General features: G+C 41.9%; 1 protein-coding gene across 2 annotated transcripts in view; it reads left to right on the top strand.

Annotated features, from left to right (window-relative positions):
• The window catches only part of manba (mannosidase, beta A, lysosomal), a 99,473-nt gene that overhangs the window by 17,115 nt on the left and 66,821 nt on the right, over positions 1-15,537 (top strand). For both annotated transcript variants that reach the window (XM_041193362.1, XM_041193372.1), the window contains exons 2-3: positions 5,951-6,045; positions 9,974-10,079. In XM_041193362.1, coding sequence (XP_041049296.1) covers positions 5,951-6,045; positions 9,974-10,079 — 201 coding nt within the window. The remainder of the gene's footprint in view (positions 1-5,950; positions 6,046-9,973; positions 10,080-15,537) is intronic.

The raw sequence follows: 15,537 nt of genomic DNA on the forward strand, positions 1-15,537 counted from the left end.
GTTTCTTCCTCCATCACCAACTTAGGCAGCAAATTTCAAACACCCACCACCCTCTGGGTGAAGAAGTTTTTCCTCATTTCCCCTCTAATCCTTCTAATCACCTGATATCTGTGCCCCTTGGTAATTGACCTCTCCACTAGGGGAAACAGGGCGTCCCTGTCTACTCTATCTCAGCTCCTCATAATCTTGTACACCTCAATCAGGTCACCCCTCAGCCTCCTCAGTTCCAAGGAAAACAACCCCAGCCTATCCAATCTTTCCTCATAGCTGCAATTTTCAAGCCTCGGCAACATTCTTGTAAATCTCCTCTGTACTCTCTCTCCAGAGCAATTATGTCCTTCCTGTAATGCGGTGTCCAGAACTGCACACAAAGTTCCAGCTGTGACCTAACCAGCGTTTTATACAGTTCCATCATTACATCCTTGCTTTTGTATTCAATACTTCGTCCAATAAAGGAAAGCATTCCATATGCTTTCTTTACCACCTTGCCCACCTGTCCTGCTACCTTCAGTGACCTGTGGACATGCACTCCAAGGTCTCTCACTTCCTCTACTCCTCCCAATAACCTCCCGTTTATTGAGTATTCCCTAGCTTTATTTGCCCTTCCCGAATGCATTACCTCACACTTCTCAGGATTGAATTTCATTTGCACTTTTCCGCCCACTCATCCATTGATATCATTCTGGAAACAACAGCTTTTCACTATCAACAACACAGACAATTTTTGTGTAAGCTGCAAATTTCCCAATCATACCTCCCACATTTAAGTCTAAATCATTAATATATACAGCAGCAAGGACTCCAACACCAAGCCCTGTGGATCACCACTGGAAACTGTTTTCCATTCACAAAAATATCAATCAACCATTACCCTTTGTTTCCTGTCACTGAGCCAATTTTGAAATGAACTCGCCACATTCCCCGGTATCCCATGGGCTTTTACTTTTCTGACCAGTCTGCCTTGTGGGACCTTGTCAAATACCTTCCTAAAATCCATGCAGACAACATGCACTGCACTACCCTCATCAATCCTCAGAAAATTTGAGTAACTAAATAAGACACAGCCTTCCCCTAACAAAACCATGCTGACTATCTTTGATTAATCCATTCCTTTCTAAGTTGATCCTGTCTCTCAGAATTGATTCTAATAATTTGCCCACTATCAAAGCCAGACTAACCAGCCTATAATTATTTGGCCTATCCCTCACACCCTTTTTAACTAACGGTACAATGTTCGCAGACCTCCAGACCCCTGGTACCTTGCCTGTATCTGGTGAGAATTGAAAAATGATCCTCAGAGCATCCGCTATTTCCTCCTTGGCTTCCTTTAGTAACCTGGGATATAATCAATCCAGCCTTGGTGATTTATCCACCTTCGAGGATGTCAGTCCCTCCAGTACTTCACCTCTCACTATGCTTATCATATCTAATATTTCACATTCCTCCTCTTTAACTAGAATATCTGCATCATCCCTCTCCTTAGTGAAGACAGAGACAAAGTACTCATTGAGAACGCTGCCCACATCTTCTGCATCAGTACAGAAGTTACCATGTAGATCTCTGATAGGCTGTACTCTTTCCTTAGTTATTCTCTTGATATAATGGTAAAACATCTTTGGGTTTTCTTTGATTTTACCTGCCAATATTTTTTCACATCCAGTCTTTGCTTTCCTAATTGCCTTTTTCACATCATCCGTGTACCTTGTATATTCCTCTAGACTCCCTGCAGTATTAAGGTTTTTTTGTGACTGTCATAAGCTTTCTTTTTCTGCTTTACCTTACCTTGTATGCTTCTAGATAACCAAGGCACTCTAGATTTGGCAGTACTGCCCTTTTTCATTGTGGAGACATGTCTTCACTGTGCCCATAGAATCTCCTTTTTGAAAGACTCCCACTGATCTGTCACTGTTTTCCCTTCAAGTAGCTGTAACCAGTCCACTTTCACCAGATCACCTCTCAGCTTCGTAAAATTTGTCTTTCCCCAATTTAGAACTTTTACTCCTCTTCTATCATTATCCATTCCCATAATTATGCTAAATATATTGTGGTCACTTTCTCCAAAATAGTCATCTACTGCTACTTCGTCCACATGATTGAGTAACAGCGATTGGAGGGAGCAGAGGTTCCGATATGTATGTGGTAGTTGTAAATAAAGTAATGGTGTTAACAAACTACAGCCTTGAGCAGCTTATTTTGGGAGAATAGCCCAAAGCCCCAAAGAACCCCTGTCTAGACCCTGAACACATGACGAAACATGATGGCATTCATCTATGAGAAGTGGAAGAATCACTAACAAAGGAAGTAACCCTCCTAGGAGAGGTAACTGATACTGTAAATAAATACTGGAGTGTTAAACTCGAAGTGGATGGACACTCCACAGAGTTTAAGCTAGACACAGGAGCAGGAGATTCTGTCTTGTCAGATGAGGTAAAATGGCTCAAGCAGATTACAATGCAACCCTCATCTATTAAATTACAGGGTCCTGGTCGGATAATATTGAAAGTCAAAGGCTGACTCATGTCAAAGTTGAAGTACAAAGATAAAGAAATCTTCGAACCTCTCTGTGTCATATAAAATCAAGAATGCTCTCTACTAAGCAGAAAGGCATGCTTAAATTTGAAGCTAATATATAAAGTGGATGAGCATTATAGCAATACATTAAAGAATGAATTCCAAAATTATTTACAGGCCTAGGGAAACTAAAGATTGAGTACCATATCACCCTATGCACTGATGCTAAACCAATCTGCCTCTTTACACCGAGGAAATTCCCTCACCCACTCTTGGATAAAGTCAGGGGTGAAATTGAAAACATGCGACAGCAAGGAGTTATTTCACCAGTCACCATGCCAACAAAATGGTGTTCAGGAATGGTGGCAGTCCCAAAGCCAAATGTCTCTATAAAAATCGGCATGGATTTAACTCGACTAAACAAATCAGTGGAACGTGAGATTGACCCAATGGCCTCGGATGAGAGTCTTGCGAAACTAACCAAAGATTACTCATCACCAAATTGGATGCAAACAGCAGTTGTCTATGAACATAGAATCTAGATTGCTGACCACATTTATAACGCCATTTGGCCGTTATTGTTTCAATAGATTTCCCTTTGGAATTGCGTTCACTCTAAAAATTTTCCAGAGAATAATGTCTCAAACCTTAGAAGGTATGGAAGGAGTAATATTCCATATGGGCAGCATGCTTGTACATGGCTCCACGAGAGGAGAGCATGACCACAGAGTTAGAGATCCTGAGAGTCTTACAGGATGCAGATCTAACTGAGTCACATGGTACCAGCCACTGGAATCACAGCTGATCCACAGAAAACAAAAGTGATCAGAGAATTCCCGCAACCCAGGAACATTGCTGAGCTTTGAAGATTCCTTGGTAGGTTAACCAAGTAGTCAAGTTCCTACCAAATTTGGCAAGAGGTCAATGAGCCTTTGAGACCACTGTTGAGGCCAGGTCAATAGTAGAGCTGGAATGTGGACCAGCAAAATGCTTTCGAAAAGATTAAACAACTTTTAATCTCTGAAATTTTAGCACATTATGACCCAGAGTTACTGACCATAATAGCAACAGATTCATTGTCAGCAGGTCTGGGGGCAGTATTATTCCAAGTGCACAGAGATGGTAAGCATACATCAGTTTACTATGCCTCAAGGTCATTGTTAGAAACAGACCAAAGATACACCGCAATCGAAAGAAGCGTTAGCAGCAACCTGGGCGTGCAAAAAATTCTCTGACTAAGTGATAGGATTTTCATTTAAAATTGAAACAGACAATAAGCCAATAGTCACTCTTCTGAACGTGGAAGAAATTGCGGTTCAGATTAAGGTTAATGAGATATGCCTCCATAACAGAGTACGTTCAAGAAAAATATCAAACACCAGCAGACATACTGTTGCAGATACCATCAGAAGGAATCCAGTAAGAGGATTTACATTTCCATCGAGCAAGTGGAAGCATATACCTCCCTAATTACTCAACCATTACCAGCTACTGCAAAAATGTTGCAGGAAATGAAAGAAACACAGCAGCAAGATGAGTTTCTCCAGATAAGGGAACATTGTCTGTAAGGATAGCGAGACTATATCCAGTACAATACCGATACTTCAAACAGCACAAGCACCTCATAGTCACTGACAATTTTGTAGTCTTCAACGAGAGAATAGTCATACCCTAAGCACTTCGACTTGATATTCTTCAAAGACTTCACCAAGGTCACTTCAGGATAGCAAAAATATCGTGCAAGAGCCCAGCAGTGAGCCTGGTAACCAGGCATTACTCGTTCTATAGAAGAAATGATTTCTAATTGTCTTACATGTGGAGTAAACAGCCAAGAACAATAGAAACACTGTCAACTTCTACTTTTCCATCGTGGCTTTGGGAGCATCTGGAAACAGAGTTATTCTATTTTAAGGGAAAAATATTCCTTATTGATTACTACTCAAGGTGGATTGAAGTAAACAGATTGCACAGTGTCATGGTGGAAGCAGTCTTCCAAACAATGAAAAGAATTTATGCAACTCATGGCATTCCACACAATATCGTGTCAGATGATGGTCCACAATTTGCTAATGAATTATTCCAAAATTACTGAAATTACAAAGTTACTGAATCTCGTCACTATAAAATGATTTCTCACCATCTGAGTTATTGACGGGAAGGAGATTGAGAACACAACTCCGTCTGTGACACAGAAACTTAAAAACCCAATATCACTTTGAATGACCTAAGAGGGTAAAACAGCGTGAGAAAGAACAGAGAAACAAACAGACTTGTAACTTTAACCACAGGCACAGGGCATGTGAGTAACCAGTGCTAAAGTATGGAGAGAGTATGGGTACAGGACATACAGAAAGAAGGCACAATAATGGAAAGAACTCCACAATCTAGATCATACAGGATAGAGACAGACCAGGGAAGCATAAGAAGAAACCACAGCACCTTAATATCCTTGGAAAGAAAGCCAATAGAAACTTGGGCTTATCAATCAGATCCTGAAGAGAAAGAAAAGGAAGTAAGACAAAGCTCTACAGCTACCCAGGAGAGGGCACTCATATCAACAGAAGGGAGAATACTGAATATCCTCGATCTCAGAACAAAATCAGGGCGATTAGTCAAGGCACCTCAGAGACTAACCCTATGAAGTCTGAGACTTTGGGGGAGATGCATGAGGATGCAAATATGATAAGGGTAAAGACTTGTGGGGAGATGTAGAGTAAAGGGTTAACATCAGAAGCACATGGTGCTGATGTAATAATGATGTAATAGCACAAGACCGAGTAACCGAGATCTGGAGGGAGTAGAAGTTCCAACCCCATGCAGCGGTCCCAATATGTATATGGTAGCTGCAAATAAAGATTAATGGTTTTAACAAGCTACACTGTCAGTCGAGCAGCTTACTTTGGGAGAATAGACAAACCGCAAAGAACCCTATTTGGACCCTGAATACATGACAAAACAGCACTGGCCCAGTGACCGGCGCTGATGGTGGTGGGATCAGCATTGGCACACAGGCACTGGAGGGCATCAACACTGGCAAATGGCATTGGAGGGTGGTCAGCACTGGCACAGTGACTGGCATGGGGATGGGTCAGCACTGGCACAATGTCTGGCATAGGGAGGAGTCAGCATTGGTGCAGTGACTGGCATGGGGAGGGGTCAGCTTTGGCACAATGACTGGCATAGGGAGGGGTCAGCATTGGCGCAGTGACTGGCATGGGGAGGGGTCAGCATTGGCACAGTGACTGGTAAGAGCTGGGGGTGGGCTGCTGGGGCAGTGTTTGTTTTGTAAGTTGTATATAAGTATTTTTAATTGTCATTGTTTTATATAAAAAAAGGTTTCAAAGAAAACAAAGTTGCATTTTAGAAAAATCATCATCATGAGACCCAAAAGATCTAAGTAAAGTCTTGTGTAAATTTAACTCTCGTTTTCTACTTATAGGATCCTTACTATAGGTTTAATGATGATGCCTATAGATGGATTGCATTGGATAATTGGACGTATAGTCGGACATTCACGCTACCTTCTGATGTCAGGTTAGTACAAGTGTTGTGATTCCTAGAGGATTGTTGGCAGGGTGGATTATGGGATTGACAACTAAGTGTTTTCTGCTCCCTATCCATTAGCAGTGGGAAATGCCCTTTGAGTGGGAGAAGGGGTAAACTACCTTGCTGAGACTCACAACTCTAGTGGCTTGCAATCTTTTAGAACTTTCTGATCTGTTTATTTCCAATTAGACTCTTGTACATAGCCAATATCTGCAGTGTGTCACATCTTGAAATTTTACATTGCGTGTTACATTCAGGATATCAAGCCTATCACAAAAGATTCATCCTATCTCAAAGCTGTCTTTGTCCCCAGTTTCATTTTATTCTTTGTCTCATCCGACGCCTTAACAAGAAACTTTTTCTCCTCCTCTCAGGTGCTAAGGAACGCAAGCTCCAACAACTTAGTGATACCAACGCCCATCCAGGACCCTCCACCCCATCCCGTCCCTCTGACCCCATCCCTTCTTCTAATCCCAGCCCTTGCCGTGTATATACTGTACCCTCTGACCTTCCCCTCTCTGCTGAATGTTCTGTGCTCAGCAAAGGACTCACTTTCATCCCCTTACACCTTTCAGGCTCGGTACGATGCTGAACTCTTCTTCTGTCACCTTTGTCTCTGCTCACTTCTTTGGGCAGGCGTCTTCCCCCTGTTCAATGGATCCTTTCAGCCACCTCCAGTATTCTCCCTCTACCTGGATCCCTCCCTCTAGCTTCTTACTGCTCTTGAGCTTTTCATTGAGAGCTGTCGCTGTTACATCGGCCATCTCAATTTCTCTGCTCCTCTTACCTGCTCTAACCTGTCTCCTGAACTCGCCACACTCCATTCTCTCAGGACCAACCCTGACTTTGTCATCAAACCTGCTGACAAGGGTGGTGCTGTTGTTGTCTGGCTTACTGACCTCTACCTCGCAGAGGCTGAGCGCCAACTCTCAGACACTTTCTCCTACATCTCCCTGGACAATGATCCCACCACCAAACACCAAGCCATTGTTTCCTGGACTGTTACTGACCTAATCTCTGGAGATCTTCCTTCTACTGCTTTAACCCTCAAGTTCCCCAATCCTGACAGCCCGCTTCCATCTCCTTCTAAGATCCACAAACATGACTGTCCTGGTAGACCCATCGTGTGAGCCTGTTCCTGCCTCACAGAACTTATTTCTTCCTATCTTGACTCCATTCTCTTTCCCCTTGTCCAGCCTCTTCCCACCTACATTCGCAATTCCTCTGACGCTCTATGTCATATCAACAATTTCCAGTTCCCTGGCCTTAACTGCCTCCTCTTCACTGTGGGCATCTAAACCCACTACATATCCATCCCCCACCAGGATGGTCTGAGGGCTTTTCACTTCTCCCTTGAACAGAGGCCCGAACAGTCCCCATCCATCACCACCCTCCTCCGCCTGGCTGAACTTGTTCTCTCACTCAACAATTGCTCCTTTAACTTATCTCGCTTGCTCCAAATAAAAGGTGTGGCTGTAGGTACCCATATGGGCCCCAATTATGCCTCTCTTTATGTGGGGTATGTGGAACATTCCTTGTTCCAGTCCTACTCAAGCCCCCTCTCACAACTCTTTCTCCAGTACATCGATGACTGTATCGGTGCCACTTCATGCTCTCGTCTGGACCGGAAAAATGTATCAATTTTGCTTCCAATTTCCACCTCTCTCTCAACTTCACATGGTCCGTCTCCAATACTTCCCTTTCCTTCCTTGACCTCTTCTTTATTTCTGGTGATAGGCTGACTATTGATATTCATTACAAGCTCACTGACTTCCACAGCTACCTTGACTACAGCTCCTCACACCCTGCTGCCTGTGATGACTCCATCCCATTCTCCCAGTTCCTCCGCATCTGTTCTGATGTTTGCTACATTTCTAAATGGTGCTTCTGACATGTCATCCTTTTTCCTTAACTGAGGTTATCCCCCCCAATGTGGTTGACAGGGCTCTCAAATGTGTCTGACCCATCTACTGCACCTCTGCCCTCACCCCATCCCCTCCCTCTCAGAACCATGATAGGGGCTCATTGTCCTCACTTTTCACCCCACTAGCCACCGCATTCAAAGGATCATCCTCCGCCATTTCTGCCAACTCCAGCATGATACCACCACCAAACACATCTCCCCCCCCAACCCCCAGGCCCCAAGCATTCCTTTCAGATGAAGCAGCACGTCACTTGCACCTCCTTCAATTTGGTCTACTGCATTCGCTGCTTCCAACGCTGCTTCCAATAGGCAGACTCCCTACATTGGGGAGACTAAATGCAGACTGGGTGACCGCTTTGCGGAACATCTTCGCTCACTCTGCAGACATGACCCAGACCTCCCTGTCGCTTGCCATTTCAACACTCCCTCATGCCCACATGTCCATCCTTGGCCTGCTCCATTGTTCCAGTGAAGCTCAACACAAACTGGAGGAACAATGCCTCATCTTCCGACTAGGCACTTTACAGCCTCCCGGACTTAACATTGATCATGAACTCTTTCCTCCATCTTTACTTCATTTATTAATCCTATTTTTAAAAAATTCATTCATTATTTATTTATTAATCTTTTTCTCCCAACACCCTCCCCCACCCCATCCCACCAAACAGGGCCATCTGTCACTTCTTTTTATGATTTGCTTTCACGGAGTGCTGACCCTTGTTCTGCTATTTTACCTTTACGCCACTATCAACACCTTCTTTAGTCTTTAACACCACCATTAACTTTCTCTTTGTCCATGACATTTTTGTCAAATTTCTCCTTAGTTCCCACCTATCCCTGACCTTCCAACTTGCTCCACCCCCTCTTAAACAGTGTAAATTCCATCACACTTCTCTTTTCTTTAGCTCTGGAGAAGAGTCATATGGACTTGAAACGTTAACTGTTTCTCTCTCCACAGATGCTGCCATTTTCTCTTTTTATTTCAGATTTCTAGCATGCGCAGTATTTTGCTTTTATTTCACAGAAGTGTCTGTAGGTTTATGCAGAGTGGTTTCTGTGATGTCCTGACCACTCCCTGAGCTCCCCACTCCCCTACCTCCCCGTGCTCTCATTCCAACACTGCCTTTGCTTTGCCAGACTGTTTGCTTGACATTCAATTTGGATGAGCTCCAATTTGTTCCAGTTAGACATTGGGAAGACTGAAGCCTTTGTCTGACCCCAGCACATATTCTGTTCCTCAGCTACCGAGTCTATTAACCGGACCGCAAAGCGTCTCAGGCTAACATCGGAGTCTCATTCCACCCAGAGCTAAGCTTTTATTTTTATTATTTCACAGGATGTGGGTGTCACTTGTTAGGCCAGCATTTTTATTGCCCATCCTTAATTGCCCATGAGAAGGTGGTGATGAGCCACTGCCTTGAACCAGTACAGTCCATGTGGTGTAGGTACACCCACAGTGCTGTTAGAGAGGGAGTCCCAGGAATTTGACCCAGCGACAGTGAAGGGATGGCGATACAGTTCCAAGTCAGGATGGCGTGTGGCTCAGAGGGGAATTTGCAGATGGTGGTGCTCCCATGCATCTGCTGCCCTTGTCCTTCTAGACGGTAGAGGTGGTGGATTTGGAAGGTGCTGTCGAAGGAGCCTTGGTGAGTTGCTTACGCTGATTGGAATCTATTTTAGAATCATTGAAATTAAAGAACGTAAGAAGGCCACTTGATATTTGTACTTTTGCAGGTACGGTTCTGGTTCTCTATCTGTTGTGATTGCTTCTAATCTCATTTCCCTGCCCTTTCTCCATGCTATTGTTTAGATTCAGCATGAAATATGGGTGTGTGATTGGACTTTGATTTGTCAAACCAACTTCAAAAAATTGTGGAATTGCTTAATAAGTTGAAATCTGGTTCAAGAAGGACAACAGAGGCCTTACTTTAATTCTGAAACAAGTAGGATTTTGTTTTTAAATAATATCTGGATTCTTTTCTTTTTCATAAGTAAGTGGAAGAGAGTAAATCTGGTTTGTGATGGACTTGACAGTGTTGCAACAATCCTCATCAACAATATCACAGTCGGGACATCAAACAACATGTTTAGTCGATATGTGAGTTAAAACTTACAAAATTCATTTAACACTAGGAAAGCAGAGATTGCTTATTTCTTAGCAGTAAAGTAAAAATAATGTTTTTTTCTTACATATTTTTAGGAAACTGATATATAATGTGTGGTCACTTACCCTATTTCACACCTCAATTGAAGAAAAGTTTGAAAATCATGCCAATCTGACTCTCTATATCTTCTGGTTCTGTCTCATGTTGGAAGCATGTTATCCCAGTATGTATATATGTCTGGCAATTTGAAGATAGCCTTAATTCAAGAAGAATTCCCTAGCACCAAAAAAAACTCTTGCCATTTTGTAAACAATGTTGACAGATTGACATTGATAACTCCATATCTTCATTATAATCTCCTCGTGCCATGTAAGGTTCCCCAGTTGCTTTAGGGAATACCTATAATCAGCTAACTCTCAGTGTAAGAAAGCAGCTGCAATTCACTGATCCTGAATTTTTATTCCCTCTTCTTCCAACTAGTGGAAAAGAATTACATTTTGCTCAACATTTCTTTTGACAGGTTCTAGATATTAAACAGGAAAAGAAAGGGGTTTGGATGGATATAGATTCTTCTATCTCTTTCTCTAGAACATATAAAAAGACATCTGTGTTTAAATAGCACCATTCACATTTGGGTAGAAAGAACAAGGAGAGGCAATTTAAATGAAGGATATAATTCTAAAAGAGGTGCAGGAGCAGAGAGACCTGGGGGTATGTGTACACAAATTGTTGAAGGCAGATTGAGAAATTGTGAACATACGAGTTAGGAGCAGAAGTAGGCCATTTGGCCCATCAAGTCTGCTCTGCCATTCAATGAGATCATGACTGATCTGATTGTGGCCTCAACTCCACTTCCTGCCAGCCCCTGATTACCTTTAATTCCCTTGTTAGTTAAGAATCTATCTACCTCTGTTTTAAACATATTCATTGATGCTGCCTCCATCGTTCTCTTGGAAAGAGAGTTCCAAAGATTTTGAGAGAAAAAAAATTCTTTTCACCTCCATCTTAAATGGGAGACCCCTTTTTTAAACTGTGTCCCCCACAAGGGGAAGCATCGTCTCAGCATCCACCCTGTCGAGTTCCCTCAGGATCTTATATGTTTCAGTAAGATCACCCCTCAATCTCTTAAACGCCAATGGATACAGACTCAGCCTGTTCAACATTTCCTAATAAGATAAACCCCCATCCCAGGTATAAGTTGAATGAACCTTCTCTGAACTGCTTCTAATGGATTTATATCTTTTTTTAAATAAAGAGGCCAAAACTGTATGCAGTACTCCAGATGCGGTCTCTCCATGCCCTGTACAATGGCAGCAAAACAGCCCTACTTTTATATTCCATTCCCCTAGAAATAAATAACAACATTCCATTTGCCTTCCTGTACCTGCATACTAACTTTTCCAGATTCATGTACCAAGACACTCAGACCCCCCTGTACCTCAGAGTTCTGCAATCTCTTCCTGTTTAGATAATTTGCTGCTTTTCTATTCTTCCTGCCACAGTGGACAAGTTCACATTTTCCCACATGATTCTCTGTCTGCCACATTTTGCCCACTACGTAACCTGTCTATGTCCCTTGGCAGACTACACCTTCATTATGTCATCTTCAAAATTTAGTTTCCTATCAATCTTTGTATCATCAGCAAATTTAGTAACCTTAAATTCGGTCCCTTCATCCAAGTCATTGAAATAAACAGTTGAGGCCCCAGTAGTGATCACTGTGTCACACCATTCATTACATCTTGTCAAACCAAAAAAAACCCATTTATCCCTACTACCTAATCCTCTATCCATGCTAATATGTTAGCCCCTACACTGAGCTTTTATTTTATGTAGTAACCTTTGATGTGGAACCTTGTCAAATGCCTTCTGGAAATCTCTTGTTACTTCTTCAAAGAATTGCAATAAATTTATCAAACTAGATTTCTCATTCACAAAACCATGCTGACTCTGCTTGGTTGCATTGAGATTTTCTAAGTGCCCTGCTATAACTTCTTTAATAATAGATTCCAGTAATTTCCTAATGACGAATGTTAAACTAACAGGCTGTGGTTTTCAGCTTTCTGCCTCTTTTATTTCTTGAATGGAGGAGTCACATTCGCTATTTTCCAATCTGCTAGGACCATTCCAGAATCTAGGGAATTTTGGAAAACCAATGCATCTTCTATTTCAGCAGCCACTTCTTTTAAGACCTTAGGATGAAGTCCATCAGGAACTGGGGACTTCTCAGTTTTTAGTCTTAATAATTTTTCTAATCACTTGCTGTACCTGCACATTAGCCTTTTGTGATTCATGGACTAGGACACCCAGATCCCTCTGAATCTCAGAGTTTTGCAATCTGTCACGATTTAGATAATATGCTTTTTTTTTCTTCCTGGCAAAATGGACAATTTTACATTTTCCTATGTTATACTCCATTTGCCAGATCTTTGTCCACTCACTTAACCTATCTGTATCCCTTTGTAACCTCCTTATGTCCTCTTCACAGCTCACTTTCCTACCTCTCTTTGTGTCATCAGCAAATTTAGCAATCATACCTTCTGCCCCTTCTTCCAAGTTATTGATATAAATGGTATAAAGTTGAGGCCCCAGCACTGATCCCTGTGGCACACCACTCCTTACATCCTGCCAGCCTGAAGATGACCCATTTATGCCTACTCTCTGTTTGCTGTTAGCTAGCCAATCTTCTATCCATGCCAATATGTTACCCCACTACACCATGAGTTTTTATTTTCCACAATAACCCATTGTTTACTGTGAGGGTAATTGAATAGAAGAGTAGGGATGTTATGCTTCAGTTGTACAGGACACTGGTGAGACTACATCTGGAGTATTGTGTACATTATTGGTCTCCTTATTTAAGGAAAGATGTAAATGCATTAGAAGCAGTTCAGAGGAGGTTTACTAAACTAATACCAGGAATGGGTGGGGTTGCCGTATGAGGGAAGTTCAGACAGGCTAGGCTTGAATTTGCTGGAGTTTAGAAGAGTAAAAGATGACTTGATCAAAAGATCCTGAGGAATCTTGACAGGGTGGATGTGGAGAGGATGTTTCCTCTTGTGGGAGAATCTAAAACCAGGGGTCACTGTTTAAAAATAAGGGGTCGCCTATTTAAGTCAAAGACAGGAGGGTGTAAATCCGAGTGAGGCAAGTATGGGGACCAAGAAGATAGAAGTGGAGGAGCCTCAGCCCTTACAATTATCCAACAGGTTTGCTGTTTTTCTCTGAAGGTAGTGAGTCTTTGGAACTCTCTTCCTTAAAAGACAATGGATGCAGAGTCTTTGAATTTTTTCAAGGTAGAGGTAGTTAGATTCTTAATAAACAAGGGGGTGAGGGGTTATCGGGGGTAGTTGGGAGATTACTGTCAGATTAGTCATGATCTTATTGAATTATGGAGCAGGCTCGAAGGGCTGAGTGGCCTACTCCTGCTTCTAACTCGTATGTTCATATTTTCTCAATACCATTTCCCTGGTGATTGTAATTGTTTGAAGTTCCTCCCTCCATTTCACCTCATGATTCACAATTATTTTTGAGATGTTATTTGTATCCTCTACAGTGAAGACATGCAAAACATCTGTTCAGTTCATCCACAATTTCCTTATTTCCCATTATTAATTGTCTAAACTCTCTCTCTAGAGGACCAGTGCTCTCACTTTACTTACTCTTCCTTTTAAATACCTGTAGAAACTTTTACTATCTGTTTTTATACTTCTAGCTAGCTTCCTCTCGTCCTCTAATTTCTCCCTCATTATTAATCTTTTAGTTATTCCTTGCTGTTCTTTATATTCTGTCCAATCTTCTGACCTGCCAGTCACCTTTACAGAATTATATGCTTTTTCTTTCAATTTGATGCTATCTTTAACTCCCATAGTTAGCCATAGATGGCCTGTCCTTCCCTTAAGGTCTTTCTTTCTCACTGGAACGTAACTTTTCTAAGTATTCTGAAATATCTCCTTATGTATCTGCCACTGCACGTCTACTGACTTATCCCTTAACCTAATTTCCCAGTGCACTTTAGCCAGCTCTGTCTTCATGTCCTCATAACTGCCCTTATTTAAATTCAAAACACTAATCTTATATCCACTCCTCCCTCCCTCAAAGCGAATGTGAAATTCAATCATATTATGATCACTGCTACCCAGCGGCGCCTTCACTATGAGGTCATTAATTAATTCTGACTCATTGCACATTACCAGATCTAGTATAGCTTGTTCTCTGGTTGGTGATAAAATGTGCTGCTCTAAGAAGCTGTCCCAAAAACATTATGAACTCAGCATCCATGCTACATTTGCCAATCTGATTTGTCCAATCTATATGTAGATTAAAATCACCCATGATTATCGCCATACCTTTCTCACAAGCCCCTATTATTTCTACATATACCTCATCCTATAGTGTGGTTACTGTTAGGGGACATATAAACCACCCCCACAAGTGATTTATCTTTACTATTTCTCATCTCTATCCAAACTGATCCTTCATCTCGATCTCTGGAACTAAGGTAATCTCTTTCTATTGTACCAATGTCAATCTTAATTAACAGAACTACCCCCTCTCCACCTTTTCCTAGCTTCCTGAACTTCCTAAATGTCATGTATCCGTGTCTATCTCCCTGACTGTACTGTCCCCAACTACTGCTACATTCCTATTAACTCCCCCTGCTTGAAAGGCTTCTTGTACCATGGTCAGCTTGCTCATCCACCCTGCAGCCACCACTTTTATCCATACAGGCTGCAAGAACTGCATACCTGTTGGACAATTGTAAGGGCTGAGGCTCTTCCACTTCTACCTTCTGGGTCCCCATACCTACCTCACTCGGATTTACAACCCTCTGTCCCTGACTGTCGAGAAGATGTAATAAATCTCAAAATGTTATTGGAATTTATTGTAAAATAGAGTAATTGTGTGTGTGTGTGTGTGTGTGTGTGTGTGTGTGTGTGTGTGTGTGTGTGTGTGTGTGTGTGTGTGTGTGTGTGTGTGTGTGTAAGAAAGACTTAATTGGATTTTAAAAAAGGCAGCTGGTCTGAAGGCATTGAGGTAAATGAGGTAAACATGGGGAAGTTTAGAAACATAGGTGTCAAGGGGACATTTCCATTTTGAAATATACCAGACTAGATTGTTTTCAAGGTGAGGGGGAGTGAAATTTGTCACCTAGCCAAGTGAAGTTTAGAAACAGTGTGTTTATTTTTCCCAAAGATTACTAGTAAAATTAAGTGCCATGAGAGGGTTTTATTATCAGGGAGATAAAGTCCAAAAACAGATTGAAACAATATATATTTGCATTTAAAGAGGAACATATGTATAAAAAAAAAGACTGTTTGTAAGGGAAGGCATTTTTAAGATCTTACAAGTGTGTGAAAAGCCTTCAGTATCTATGCCTCAAGCTGCTGTCTTCAAAGGACTGAAGTTAAGAAAACTCACTTGGAAATCGACTTGTTCAGGGTATCATGT

This window comes from Carcharodon carcharias, chromosome 1 (genome assembly GCF_017639515.1).
Source record: "Carcharodon carcharias isolate sCarCar2 chromosome 1, sCarCar2.pri, whole genome shotgun sequence".
Lineage (NCBI taxonomy): Eukaryota > Metazoa > Chordata > Chondrichthyes > Lamniformes > Lamnidae > Carcharodon > Carcharodon carcharias.